We start from the raw sequence: 14,893 nt of genomic DNA, 5'->3' as shown, positions 1-14,893 counted from the left end.
GGTTACACCCACCTGTGAGGTGTGACCATGACAGCTCCGTTATGCAGGTGAGGCCACTGAAGCGCGCAGGCAGGCAGTGTTTGTGGCTGGATGAAGGCATGTAGCCGAGAGGCTCAGTAACTGGTCAAAGGCCACACAGTCAAGGCAGCACAAGGAACTGAGTGCGTGGTTCTCAGCTCTAGAGTTCAAGCTCTTTATGCTACAGCTTTCTGCCCTTCTCCCAAAGTGGAGCTGAACGGTTCGAGTTCCCGTCTGTGTGGACGGGGTGCCCTGACCGTCGTTGCACCCAGACCGGAAGTGGGAGGTTACATCTCTGTCACTCAGCTGTGCCTTTCCTAGAGGACAGGGGCAGAGTCCTGCTCGCCCCTGTGCCCCCAGAGCCCCTAGTTGGTGCTCAGCAATTGTGGGATGAGTAAATGAACACGTTAATAAACAGATGCCCAGTCGCCTCCGTTTCTTATCACTAATGCAGACAGATGAGAATGCCTCCTGTATTTATTTGAAGTAGTTATTAGCGTGGGAATTAAACAGGTGCTGAATCTTGGAACACGGTTCACATCTGAAGTGATGTCACTTTCCTCTGTGTTGTTGTAAAACCTTTGATGTCCAAGAAAGCAGGGCAGTCACTAACCAGGTACCTGCATCGGAGCAGTTGGGGCAGCTCGAGCCAAGCAGCAGCTGTCAGCTTCCTAAGTTCCCTGGCACTATGAATGTCACCGTGTGGTCACGGCAACTAAGTGGCTTTTTAACTTCTGAGGTACATGCAACAAGTCTGGGGCAAAAGGATATGAAGTGAGTTCAGGGGTCAGAAGTCATCTTAGGAAAACTAGTGACTCACCCAGAGAGGTGGCGTTTCTGCAAATTGTTCATACTGTTCCCCGAGGGCATCTGACCTTCTCTACTTATTTTTATTTTGGGGTTTTTGGTTCTGTTCCTACTCTTGGGTTTTTTTTTTTTTTTTTTTAACCAAATCAGCAGTTTTCTTGGTTCTCATTTTCTCTGATTTTAAATGCTTTTCTCTGGCAGTAAAAATTAGTATGTAGCTACACATTTAATGTGAAATGATGCAAAACTTATGCTGGAACCAAAGTATGTTTAGTATTTGAAACACATGCCTTCATGTCTAATACAGAGCATTGGTGTCTGTTTCTGCTTGGTGAGTTTGGTGAATTTCAATACGCCCTTGTGTGCTAAGTTAGGATCCTGTGTGTGCCTACACTTTTTCCACCTTTTTTCTCTTTTCCTTCTCTTCTCTGCTTTCCCTTTTGGCTTCCCTATGTTCTTTCTTTCCTTCCTCTTGTATTTATTAAATAGCTTTGAGTTCGACTCTGAATTAAGTTCTGATGATATAAAGATGAATAAAATATTGTTCCTATCCTTTAAATATAATTAACAGTTTTAAGTTCATTTACTGAGAAATTTTCAGAAAGTCCTATTTCTCTAAAACTTTGTTTTTAATAAATGTTTGATAAAACACAGATGCATAGCAGATTCAAAGTGTCTAATAAATACATTTTTATAAAACATAATTTGAATTAATCTCAAAAATCTTATTTGTTGCATGGCTGATTGTATGAACTTTTATATTTGTGTCATGTAATTTTTATATATTATTGGAGAGAACTATCAGTTTTATTTTGACCAGGAAGCCTATTGAATTCTTACCTTGGAATTAATAGCATTAATGATGAACTGATATAATTAATCAGAATTTATATGTCATGCCGATGTTTTCCTTCTTTTTGTGTCCAGGTGTGTCAGGTGGTGCCGATGCCAGCGAATCACCTCCCCGTGGGCAGCACCATGAGCACTGTGCACCTTTCTTCGGATGGTACTTACTTCTACTGGATCTGGTCTCCTGCCAGTCTCAATGAGAAAACACCTAAGGGACATTCTGTCTTCATGGACGTTTTTGAACTCGTGGTAAGTTTCACTTTGTGTCTTTGCAGAGACATTTCTATTTGTTTTCTTTTTATATTGGTTTACACAGGACCTAAGAAAGTCGGAGGGTGTGTAGTGTGATCTCTCTTGTCTCCAAGTTGGTTTTTGTCTTGGATATCCTGGACGATTTCTTCGTTTGGAGTTGTATGGCCAAATAAAGCCACGTTTTCTGAAGGTTAATCTGGCAAGAGAAGGGAGATAACAGTATTAAATGTGTAGAGAGTGGAGTTTTTAAGTAGAAAGGCTTGTGGATCTTGTTGGAAATGTGAAACTGAATTACAGTAGCAAGATTAGGTCTGTTGATAGGTTTGGGGAGTCCCTGAGAGAGATGACAATTCAAATTGCGAGAAGGCGATTATTAATTCATCAGATACTTGCTGACTGCCTGCTGAGAGCCCAGCAGTGTTTTATCTAGGTGGTGGGGACTCAGTGATAGGCAAGGTGGATAGATAGGTTCCCTGCTCACATGGAGCTTGTACTCGGGCTGGTTGGGTGGGCTGGGTGAGCAAATAAGAGGACAAGATAATTTTAGATAATGAAGACGTAGTGGTTAACCGGATGAAGACACTGGAGAGCAGGGTAGGGGACGTTCTAGGGGACGGTGACCACAAGGGCAAAGGCCCTGTGGCAGGCGCGCGCATGCAGGCTGCGGGGAACGAGTGAGCCAGTGCGGCTGGAGGGCAGCGGCAGCGCTGAGGGGAGCTGTGTGCTCTGGGTCTGTACCGTCCCGCGGGAGCCTGGAGCCACACGTAGCTATTTAAATTTAAATTAATCATAATTAAATAAATGTAAAACTAGTTGCATTAGCCACATTTCAAATGCTCAGTAGCCAGTGTGGTTGGCTAGTGGCCACCATATTGAACATCAAAGATACAGAACCTTTCCATCATCAAAGACAGTTCCAGTGGCCAGTGCTTATCTCGATTGTATTTGCAGAGGCTTGTAAAGGGCAAAACTGTCCCAAGCCAGGTCTGTGACCCAGCCTTTCCTCATGATGTAATTTACAGCCTCCCTCTGGGAAGAAATTAGCATTCCTGAAAAATCAAACAGACACTGAAGCCATTTTCTAATACATTTTGATAGGGTTAAAACTTGTTCTGGGAAAGACCAGTTGTCCATCCTGCGGGCTCACTGTCAGTCAAGGTTCTAGTAACCTTTAACCAGACATTATTTTCCAACTGGTTTCTCAGTGTTCTCTGATCATTATCTTCTTTTGGAAAATGGCTCTTCCAGAGTGAATGCTTGAGGTGATCTGGTAGAGATTGGACTACTTGAACATGTACTTATAATTAAATTGTCAGAAAGGCTGTTTATTTGTTTTTAAACAGACTTACTAGCTGGTTAAGGATTTAGGTCTTTATCCTAAGAGTAATGTGAAAACATTGAAGAATTTCCCCTTTCCCTGATATACTTTCTTTAAATTAAAAGAACTTGTATTCAAAGAGGTACATGCGCATGGATTAAAACTTCAGGTAGCACCTCCATGTTCACCCTGATAAGTGGGGGTCCCTCGCCTCATCCCTGGCCAGCTCTTCATCGGCAGTTACTTTCATAGTTCCAGCTTTTTGGTTTTCATATCTCTAAGTAAATGGCTTACATTGCTCTTTCTTGAATTATGAACTTCATATGTTGCGTGTTGATTTATTTTCCTTTCTTTTGCTGTTATAAGTGAGGATTTGGCTCAATTCTTTTTTTCTTATTCTTCCCAATGTATTCATTTAACTTTCGTTCCTCTTTTGGTTGTGTTTGTAGCTTATAAATAAATCCTTATTTCTTATTCCTCACCTCTCAGCAGTATCTCTTATCCCCATACTTCAGAAGGTAGAGGTGGTCATGTCCCTTTCTGTCCTTCGGTGTGGGGAAAGCCAAAACTAAAAGTGTGTGCAGGGGATCCGGAGAGGAGCCGACTTTAGAGAGTCTTCGGGGTTGGAGGCATCAGGCGTGGGGCAGCGCTGTGTGAGGTGGGGTTGTAGGTCCATGTTTATAGAAAGACCTGCCCTCCCCTTTCCTGGTGCACACGGCCTTTGTGCTTAGATGCCCTTTGCCCAGGCAAAAGGCTGGACCTTAATTTCCTGAAGAAACTGAATAACCCTGGAAAAAAGACCTTGAGATACTGACATTGGGGTTATTTAAGGAAAAGACATGGGATGTGTTTCAGTAAGCAAGCCTCAGGCATGTGCATAGCACTTCTGACTAGTGCTGAACTGTTTAAAAAAAGAAAAACACCAAAAAACCCAACCCTACAAACAAACCTCAAAACTTTGGAGAGGTATGTGTGTGGAAGGGAGGAAGACAGATAAAAATGGTTGTCAAATACTGATAATTATTGATGCCAGGCAGGGGGTACCTGGGGAACTCATTATACTATTTCTTCTTCTTTTATGTACATTTTAAAATTACCTAATTAAAAGCTTTAAAAGTTATTGTAAAAGCAGACAACCAAAGATCTCTAGATGAATGAGGAAAGTCTCTAATTTGAAAATAAAAATAAACAAAATCAGAAAAATAGTTCATAGAAGGAATAGAATGAAACTTGATAAACACTAACGACTGTATTTATTTAGGTATGAGGTATGAGAAGATACTGCATTCGTAATGCAGAACAGGACCTCATAAAAAAGAACTATCAGAGAATGAGAAAGAGCTCCTGGAAATTAAAACTACAGTTGTCAAAATTTAAAAATTACTAAAAGAGTTAAAGATAAGGAATGTCCCAGAAAGTCAAACAAAGAACAGTAAATATGAGAGAGAGCTAAATGACATAGAGAAGTAATCTGTCTAAAGTCTTACTAATAGGAGTTCCAAAAAGAAGGCAGAGAAAATAAAGAGGAAAACATGATTAAAGAAATCATCCAGGAGGAATGTCAGACGAAAGGACTCCGGCATCCAGATGAGTGAAAAATGCCCACAGCATGTACAGCATATCATCCTGAAACGTAAGGTTATCAGGAATAAAGAGAGGATTTGAAGCTTCCAAAAATAAAATAAACTCGTGTACAAATGATAAGGAGTTAGAAAAACACCAGACTGTTCAATTGCATGACTGGAGGTAAAAATGGAACAGGGCTTTCTAAATTCTGAGGAAATTGATTTTCAACCTAAAAGTCAGTAGTCAACCAAAGTATCAATCAAGTGTAAAGACAACGGTAAAGATATTTTTAGATGTATAGTTATACAATCAAAAGCTCATACCCGCCCTGGAGGAAACAGAACACCTAAAATAGCCTCTTGCAGTGGCGTAAAATAAGAAGTTAGAGAGGAAGGAGCCTGCTCTAGATTAAAAGAACAACCTTTGAATCATTCCTGGAGTCTGGATCAAACAAACCAACTGTCAAAAACAAACAACTTTTGGGGGACGATTTAAAGTTGAATGTAAAATGAATATTTGGTGAAATCAAGGGGTTATTCTTAAAACTATTGTTAAAGTGTGTGTATATATATATAAAGTACAATGGCATTGTGGTTATAGAAGAAAGTGCATTTTGAGAGCTGTGGGGTATTCGGAAGTGGAATTGCAGGACGTCTAGGACATGCTTTAAAATGCATGAGCAACAGACGAGGCAGGTAAGTTAAACAGGTGTGGCGATTGGAATCTGGATTATTGTTGAATCTGGATGATGGGTATATGGAGGTTCATTATATTACTCTATTTTTGCGTATGTTTGACATTTTTTCTCATTCAATAAAAAGATTTCAAGCACCACTGGCCACTAGGTTAGCAGCTTCTGAAGTGCCGACTTGGGGAGCTAAACATAGCCGCCTGGCCTAGAGCCCATAGTACTTTCACAGAATGGAACACTGTGTAGCCATTAAAAAGTATGAGGCAGATATGCAGAGGGCGAAGTAGATTCATTTCCAGGTTACGCTGTGCGGCACCGAGAGCCAGGCCGTGTGCGTCGCCTGCTGTGTATGGGAAGCTAGGGCACAGAGGCAGATCCTTTCTGCAATCGTCTTCCCACGCGAACAGCTCTCCCCTCTCACGGGTCATTTACTACAGCGCACAAGCACGTCAGAGGATACCCTGCCTTCACAAACGACTCCCTCGGCCCATTCCACCCGCGCTCGCCTATTCCTGGCTTCCCTTGGCGGCAATACTCTGCCGAGAGTTTGTTCTGACTGTTTTTATGCTCTTTCCTTTCTCTTCTCTCTCGAACTTGCGTCAGTCAGTCTTGTACCCTAGTCATGTCACCAAGACGGTTCCTCCCGAGCTCACCAGGGACTTCCTCACTACCGTCTTCAAGGCCCGCTCTTCGTTTTACTTGACCCTGCAGGAGTATTTAACATGGTTTATCGCTCCCACATTCTTGAAACTTTTCACTTTGCTTTGGGGCGCCCATCGGCCTTCTCTCAGTGGTCGTTCCTACCCAGCCTCATTGTCCTACTTCTCAGCAACCCTGTGTGCCGGGACCTGTTTTCAGGATTCCACACCCCCCCCCCCCACTCTCTCTTGTTGATCTCATGGAGCCTTAAACACCTCTGTATACTGTCCTGGAGCTCCAGGTGCGTGTCAGGGTGGGTGTTTAATATGCACAGAATACTTGCTTGTTTCTCAAAGAATTTCTTACTAACTCAATGAAATTAGATAATGGTTATTATATGAGGTAGACTAGAGAAATATAGTTAGAAGTAGGATGTAAAGAAATGGCATGTAGAGAATACATGCCTAACTTATAAACTATTATTATGTAAAATAACCTCTACATGTGGATCACAGACTTTCCTCTGATATCTGGGGTATTTTCAGTTATCCGCTGCTGTTCAACAAACCACCCCAAAACTAGGTGGTTTCAAGCAACAGCGATTTATAGCTTGACTGGGCTCAGCTGGGCGGTGGTTGTTCTCTGCATGGTGAAGCTGAGGTCACACCTGTAGCTTCATTCAGCTTGGAGCTTGGCTGGGGTCATAACATTAAAGATGGCCTCCATCTGCCAAGTCTCCACGCTTGACCTCAGTAATCTGGGCTCAACCTCTTGACAGAACAGAGACTGGCTTTTCGATGGGAGTTTTCCAAGAGGACAACTACTTATCAAGCCTCTGTTTGCATCATGCTCTGTAATGGCCAAGCCCGGAGTCAGTGTGGGAGGGGACTGAACAAGAGCAGGAGTAACAAGATGCATCGCTTACTGAGGTCACTAACGTGACAGTCTGCTACTTAGAGTCACAGGCCATCTGAGGCTCTAAGCCACTTAGAATCCTGGCATTGGAGAGTATAGAATAGTGAGGCCTGGAATCTTCCTGCCTGATTTAGTTACGTCTACTTGGAACACATCCTGCCTGCGAGTACTCTACACCTTTTTTACATCTTCTGTTTTGTTCTGAGAGTTCTTCTTGCCCCCGTTTGATCTCTATAAACTGCTCTTCTTTTGATAGATTTAGTGACAATTTTACTGCTATTTTGTCTTCTTTATGTCCCTTCCTAAGCATATGGTCACTCTAATACTGGACGCACTAGGTTCCTTCTCTCTTTGGGTTTGTTTCCTTTGAGTTAGGATCCAGATGCCTGAGATGCCCTTGGTTCATTCATTATTAGCCTACTGCCCACCGGTTGCTTTGCCTGGGTAGCAGGGAAACAAGCCTTCGCTTCCAGGGAGCTGACAGAGTGTGGGGAGTGAGACAGTAAGAAAGTAAACAACAAGAACAGAATAATTTCGGCTTGTGATCAATGCCGGAGCGAAAATAACCCCGGAGAATGTGATAGTGAGGAAGGGAGGCTGCTACTCTCACCTGCCTGGCTGACGGGGCCTTTCTAAGGAAGGAAGGAAGGACATTTGAGCTCAGGCCTGGATGATAAGCAGCCGTCCATCCTGACAGACAGGGCACCAGCGATCCCAGTCCGGCTGCGACTGAGACCTGTTAGGACGCGGGGCTTTCGGGGCTAAAGCCCGCACAGCCCTGGGCAGACCGCAATGGCCATATAACCCAGGAGGAGGGAGGAGCACGAACACGGCCTGGAGGAGCAGAAGCTTGCGCGACCGCAGGAGCGACAGAAGCCGGCGCGGCTGAAAGCGCAGTGTGAGCCGGCGCGCCGGGCTGGGCGGCAGCGGCGGGCGGGCCACGTGGCCTCAGCCAGCAGCTTGGGTTTCATCCTGAGTGTGCTGGGGAGCCGCTGCAGGGTTTCAGTCAGGGAAGGACATGGTTTTATTTCCATGTGATAAAGATCAGAGGCTGGCGTGTGGGCATGAAGCCTGGGACTGCCAAGGCGGAAACGGGGAGACCAGCTGAGAGGCTGGGCCCGGGAGGGGGCTCCTTGTCGCCCTCACCCCCACTACTGCGTGCTCTTCCCAGCTTCTTCCCGCCTCTCTGAATGTGTAGCTTTTCAGTCCTGAAAAGTTTCTTTGCTAAATAGAGAGGTTCCCAGATTTATCACTAGTGCAAAACCTCTGTCCTTGCGTCTCACTGGTGCCTGAGCAGGTTTTCTGTCCACTATTTGCAAGGTACTTGAACACAGTATACAGTTTTTCTTAAGTTACCCATTTTTTTCCTCGCAGGGCAAGGCTTTTGTTTTGTTTTGTTCTTCGTTTGGCAGGAGCATTTAATCACTTGAAGTGATTATTGATAGGTACATAGTTACTGCCATTTTATTATTCATATTTGTTTCCCCCGGCCCCCTTTCTTAAAGAAGTCCCTTTAATGTTTCTTATACTGGTTTGGTGGTGATGGACCCCTTTAGCCTTTTTTGTCTGGGCTCACAGGGCCAGATTGAATAATACTTTTGAAGACCAGGCTTTCAATGATTGGTTTTTATCTGGGATGTAGAGCTGTGCAACAAAGACGGCTGCGCTTGGTAAAGGTTAATTTAGCAAGAGCGGGTGCATTAAGGTGCTAAGATGTGGCTGTGTTACGTTTTAGGTGACGGTAGCCTCTTCAAGTCCCAACTGCTGGCAGCGGGAGGTAGTGAGGGAAGTGGGGCTGAGTCTCGGGAGCAAGGATGGGTCTGTACAGAAACGTGGGAGAGCACCTGGGGGAGGGCGTAGACTTGTTTATTCAGCCAGGCATCAAGTATTTATCGTGTGCCTCCTCAGTGCTGGGAATGTCATGTTGAACAAGGCAGGCAGGATATCTGCTCCCTGGGAGCTGGCATTCAGTCCGATGGGAGAGGTAGAAGGGCAAACAAAAAATGAGTTAATGAGTGAGATAATGTCACAGAGTGGTAAGTGCTATGCAGATAAAATAGGGTGATGTGCTCTGTCTCAGGGGTGGGGGTAGAGGATAATCAGGGAAGGCCTCTTTGAGGAGGTGACATTCTATCTGAGACCTGACTGATGGGAAGAGCCAGTGACAGGAAGACAGAGGTCTTAGGTACCAGAGGCTAGATCTAATTCTAGGCAAACCCTCATGTAAATAAGTGGAGATTCGGAACCGACAGATAAGAGAGGGAGCGGGCGGGAGCTGTGTTGGCTTTGCCCACTAGCAGAGTACTTTTCACGTAGGTAAGTATTCATGTTACGCAACAAACCAGGACTGGGTTCTATCACCAAGATGAGGAAGGAGAAGCCCGGGAAAGCTGGCCCCCATGGCACAGCCTACACAGAAGCCAAAGATAAGGCAGATGGCTCTGATTTTAGGTGATTCATGGACCATCAAGAATGCCCACTCGTCAGAGGGTGCCAGGTCAAGTACCTGCCAGGGGTTGGGAAGCAGGGGCGAGGAAATAGAAATGACATTTTTGGGCTAAGAATTTCTTTCTCTTACCGTTTGTGAATGTGTCAGCTCTGTCCTGGGTGTGCTCCTGAATTTGCTTGCTTTCTCTTGCCTCTTCTGTTACCAACCTTTCACTTTGGCCTCCTTTGCTTTTTATTTGCTTCTTAGAAGCCTTGCTACTTTGTACTCCTGTTCCGTCTGTCTTTATGGCCCACGACTGCAGGCCAGCCCTGGCCACCTGTGCTCGTGGCACTGGTTTCTGAGCCTCCAGCCAGAGCCGGGAGCCCAGGTCTGGCAGGGGCGGTGGGTGGCAGAGGCTGCCTGAGATGCATGAATGTGTGAGACACTGGACAGCAGATGGAAGTAGAGAAAAGGGATGGTATTTCCATGGCCACCGAGGCTGTGTTTAAGGTCTCAGGGACCCACGAATATTTGAAACTAAGAATCAGGGAGTTAATAGAGGGAGACGCTGGAGATGAAGGGGCAGAGAGAGTTAAAAATTGAGAGAAGCTAGAGAGGAAGCAGAGGGGGAAGACTTAATCTTAAATAACAGGTGGCGAAGCGCTTCTTCCTCTGGATTAAGAGGAAAGGAAGAATAAATGAGGCTGAACACAAAGATTCTTGAGCTGGAAGACAGGAGCGTGAGCAGCTCACAGTAAGACGGTCTGCATCTTTTTAGCAACAAAGACAGCCAAGTGCTCTGCTTAAAGTCAAGCTCAAAATTGGTAAAGGGATTTTGAAATCACCACTCCAGTGATTTTGCTGGGGAATAATCAAGTGATGAATGAGGAATTGCCAGGCATCAGCAAGGACCCAGTCGACGTTGGCATATATTTTTAGCAGACAAAGTCTGCCTTTCTACCAGCACCCAAGCAGCTGGGGCTAATACTAACGGCTGTTAATGCAGAGTTTCGATTTTAGCCACTAATTAAATTTCAGGAAGACATTATCCTCATGGCTGTATTTAATATTAATAGTAAATAAAAAACTGATTTGTTTTCCCCTCATTGTATTTGCACCTGTCAGAAGCTTGTAATTAGCAAGGGTTGCCCATGAAATTCAATATAAGGAATTTTAATCAACCTTTCATAGAATTTATTAAACTTGGCTCATTACTTTTAGAAACTGGGCTATTATGAAAAATGAAAGCTCTCAAACTTAGCCTGGCCTTTCTTTTGTTCTCAGTAGTTCCTGCTGAGGTTTACCCCTGCGCAGGTACAGGTTTTGGAAATGGTTTTGAGCATCCAGATCACAGTCATGCAATTCCGAAGTAGAAATTTGCTAACTGAATGGCAACCGTTGTCATTTAAGGACCTCTCTTTCTTTAAATGTTAGGTTGAAAATGGTGTGTATGTAGCCAATCCACTTCAGGAACGCACAATCCTAATGAGAAAAGAGGGCGAGTCTGCAAAAAGCATTAATGAGATGCTTCTGAGCAGACTTTCCCGCTACAGAGCTTCCCCGTCCGCAACCCTGGCTGCCCTCACCGGCTCCACCATCTCCAACACGCTGAAGGAGGACCAAGCAGGTACGCTGCCCTTCGCCTCCCGCCTGCGAGCTCGGGTAGCTCTGTTCAGGGGTGTGTGTGTGGGGTGCGTGTGTCAGTGTGTGTGTGGGGATATGTGTGTGTGTTTGTGTGTGTCCATGTCTGTAATTTCCCTTCAGTTACAGCCTTCAGGTTTAGATAAACACATAACGACATGCAGCCATCATCATGGTGTCATACGGAGCAGTTTCACTGCCCTAAAGAATCCTTTATCTGCCTACCATCCCTCCCCATCTGCCACCCCGGCCAGCACTGATTCTTTCCATTGTGATCATAGCTTTGCCTTTTCCAGAATGTCGTGTAGTTGGAATCCTACAGTACGTAGACTTTTCAGATTGGCTTCTTTCACTTAGTGATATGCATTACGTTTCCTCCATGCCTTGGTTTGATATGTAAGTAGTGAGAGCTGCCTGTGGGATTCAGACAACATATATTTAAAAATTTTCTATATAAAAAGTTTATTGGAGCTGGACTGATGACATATGTCAGGGACCAAGATCTCAAATGCTCCCCAGGCAGTACTTTTTATTGAGCACTTACAGTGCATCTTACAAAAGCACTTTGCTTTACATAATTCACCTTTTTATCTCTTTCCAGTCATTGTCCAGTTTTTAAAAAGATTTTATGTTTAGAGAGAGAGGAAGGGAGGGAGAGAGAGAGAGAGAGAGAGAGAAACATCAATGTGTGAGAGACTGGTTGCTTCTCACAGCCACAACTTGGGGACCTGGCCTGTGACCCAGGCATGTGCCCTGACTGGGAATTGAACTGGCAACCTTTTGGTTTGCAGGTTGGCACTCAATCCACTGAGCCAAGTGGCCAAGGCTGTTCATTATTTTTTATTCCAAACTAATACATATTGTTGGCTGTGGACATAAATTAGCCTGGATCTGTAATAATTCAAAACAGCTTTGTCTTTAACTGTAAATACCTTCTCGTTACTTTTAGTATCAATTAATTGATTTCATGTAAACATATGCTTCATAAATGTAAAAAGCTCTTATTTAGCATCGTCTTCACCAGAGACAAGCTTTACCAAGCAAGAGGCAAAACTTCCATAGCAGAGATTGCTTTTTCTTGAATTTATCACTTAGTGTTTGTATTTTAATATTTTAGAATGGATAATACATTTAAAGAGTTTGAAAGTAAACATAACATAAAAAGCTGTATGCAGAGAAAGCTCAGTGTATTCTATATTTGCCCCCACCTTGCCCCCTTGGGGTAACTATATTTATTAGTTTTTATCCTTACAGAGTTTCTTTATACAAATACAATTAGAGACACATTTGTATTCTTATTTTCCTCCTATTCTTAGTAAATGGTAGCCTACTAACCGCACCGCTCTGTATGTTTAAAGCAGGAGTTCCACTGGGCGGAGTAAGCCTGTGAGGGCTTCCTGAACCTGCTGCCCTACAGTTTTAAATAACACGTCTGTCCATCACAATTTTCATCAGATTTTTGAGGTCGTCTATGGCCCCCAAAAGGTTAAGGACCATTTTCTTTAAGATGTTATTTATTTTTAGAGAGGGCAGGTAGGAAGAGAGAGGGAGAGAGACGCCTGTTGCCTCCCGTACGCACTCAGCTGGGGACCAAACCCGCAACCCAGGCCTGTGCCCTGACTGGGAATCGAGCCGGTGACCTTTTGCTTTGCGGGTTGACACCCAACCAACTGAGCCACACCAGTCAGGGCAAGAACCGTAATTCTTGATGCGTTTACAGATTACAGGACAACGATGCGAATTTATGCCAAATCATCCACTGTAGTAAAAGATGAGACTAGAAAAAGGTGTCATAGAAAAATGTGTCTCAATGTGTTTAATGAATTTAATGCAGTTTTATGCTTTAATCCTTTTATATATTGAAATGTTAGGAAGAGAAAACATTTGATTATTGTGAGACTTATCAAATTAAATACAAGTTTGTATTAGAATTTAAGTAGGATAGTATTATTTCCATAGGTTTCTATTATACCAAGTGTAAGTGGGGGGATTTATTAATAGCTGTTATTGCTTGGGAATGTGGAAAATTTGAGTAATAGGAAATACTTTTACAGGACAGTTCTTTTTACCTAAATAAACATTTTCTTGACAACTGAAGGTTTCATCTGGGTTTGTCCCTTGGGGAGAAAATTGAATCCTATCCTGAACAACATAAATACCAAAGGAATGTTTGTTGGATAAGAAAATATGAGTGAAATAAAAAAGAGTACTCCTAAGGCAAGGGTATGTTTAGAATTTTGTAAAAACAGGAATCTGTATTCGTGTGAGCTTATTGTATTTACAGATAGTCTGTATGTAACCACTTGACATGATAGCGCTACATAAAAATTCACCAGTTATAGGCTGAGAGGTTTTTGACAATTCAACATTCAGAGGAATAAGAATTTTTTATTGTAATAAACTAATACCTACTACCATGTTAATGAGAGTACATCTATTAAAATCATCTTGGTGAAAACATTATGCTCACAATGTTGCTAATTTATCAGTCGTTACCCCTTTTGGTTCTCTTATCTATGAAAACTTAATGCTTTTGCGTTTATGTCCTGTATGAAGAATATATTTGTTCGTGGCTCCGAGTTTTCAAAATAGAGATTTAGAGACACAGACATTCAAAACAAGTATCAGACGGATTCGGTGTCATTTTTCTAATCTAAGCCATCTAACAATGATTTCACATCTAGGCAATAATGTTCGATACCCTGACAGCCTCCCAATTTGTTGCCATCGTCTAGACTAGTATAGAAACTCCATAAATTCTCTGCATTTTCAGATCTGCCAGTGGGTAAGGGAGATTAGAATACATTTTATGCCTCTTGGTTAGAAATAAGTATCTTCTTAATGAAAGTTTATGTCACTGACCCTTTAAAAAAAGAAAAATATAATGGGTTATCATAAATCATACAGGTATAAAATTATTTTGTGATAGATGTTGTAAAAGCTTTTATAAACTAGTTACCGGTTGAAATTTCTGGCTGATTTCATGTTCAAAGCTGCTTGTAATGAATGCAATATCACAAACCTGTTAAGAACTTGTTCTGTATAAAATGAAAAGATTTCTATTGGAGCACTTTCCTGTGGTAAACACAAGCAGTGAGATTCTTTTATTTTGAGATGTCATCCATGTGAGAGTTCATTCTTTTGGAAGAGTTTTTGGAGACACAAGGCATCTTGACCATCGGAAACACCGCTGAGCACTGTCATGTCTTAGGCTGCCTGAGGCCAGGCCCGAGAGCCAGAAGATTAGTGTTTTTTCCTCAGCTTATTACTACTCGTATTTTCCAAATCTGGGTATACCCTTGTGTGAGTTCGGGACCCCCCATTATCCTCTGTTCTTTTTGGTAATCAGAGTAATGTGTGTCAAATATCTCCGCTCACCAGTTCCATTCCTTTCACCAGCAAACACTAGCTGTGGGCTGCCTCTGAAAATGCTCCGCAGGACGCCCATATACACCTGCGGCACGTACTTGGTGATGCTGGTCCCGCCTCCAGGGGGATCGGGCAGCTCTGCCACCCGCTCTCTTTTTGGGGGAACAAGTGGTTTGTCGTCTTTAAAAAGTAAGTGAATTTTATTTTGGGCACTTCTCCCAGTTTGTCTCCAACTTTGAAATTTAAGGCTTTTCTGTTAATGATTTTAAACTTACTTTTATTGCAAACAGTTGCAGTAGCTTTCTGATAACAAAACCAAAGCCTGATCAATACAGTCACAGGCTAGGAGGAATTTAGAATATAATTTTTATAGGTGTTATGATAGTATACTTCTGAAAGC

The 14,893-nt window shown here is 43.1% G+C and overlaps 1 protein-coding gene across 2 annotated transcripts in view; it reads left to right on the top strand.

Moving 5' to 3' along the window:
- The window catches only part of HECTD4 (HECT domain E3 ubiquitin protein ligase 4), a 146,793-nt gene that overhangs the window by 43,405 nt on the left and 88,495 nt on the right, over positions 1-14,893 (top strand). For both annotated transcript variants that reach the window (XM_090292081.1, XM_090292080.1), the window contains exons 7-9: positions 1,753-1,923; positions 10,918-11,110; positions 14,524-14,682. In XM_090292081.1, the coding sequence (XP_090148207.1) occupies positions 1,753-1,923; positions 10,918-11,110; positions 14,524-14,682 (523 nt within the window). The remainder of the gene's footprint in view (positions 1-1,752; positions 1,924-10,917; positions 11,111-14,523; positions 14,683-14,893) is intronic.

This window comes from Furipterus horrens, unplaced genomic scaffold (assembly GCF_987537825.1).
Source record: "Furipterus horrens unplaced genomic scaffold, mFurHor1.1.pri manual_scaffold_11, whole genome shotgun sequence".
Lineage (NCBI taxonomy): Eukaryota > Metazoa > Chordata > Mammalia > Chiroptera > Furipteridae > Furipterus > Furipterus horrens.
The sequence above is the reverse complement of the archived record's forward strand: the minus strand, read 5'-3'. Positions and strand labels throughout refer to the sequence as shown.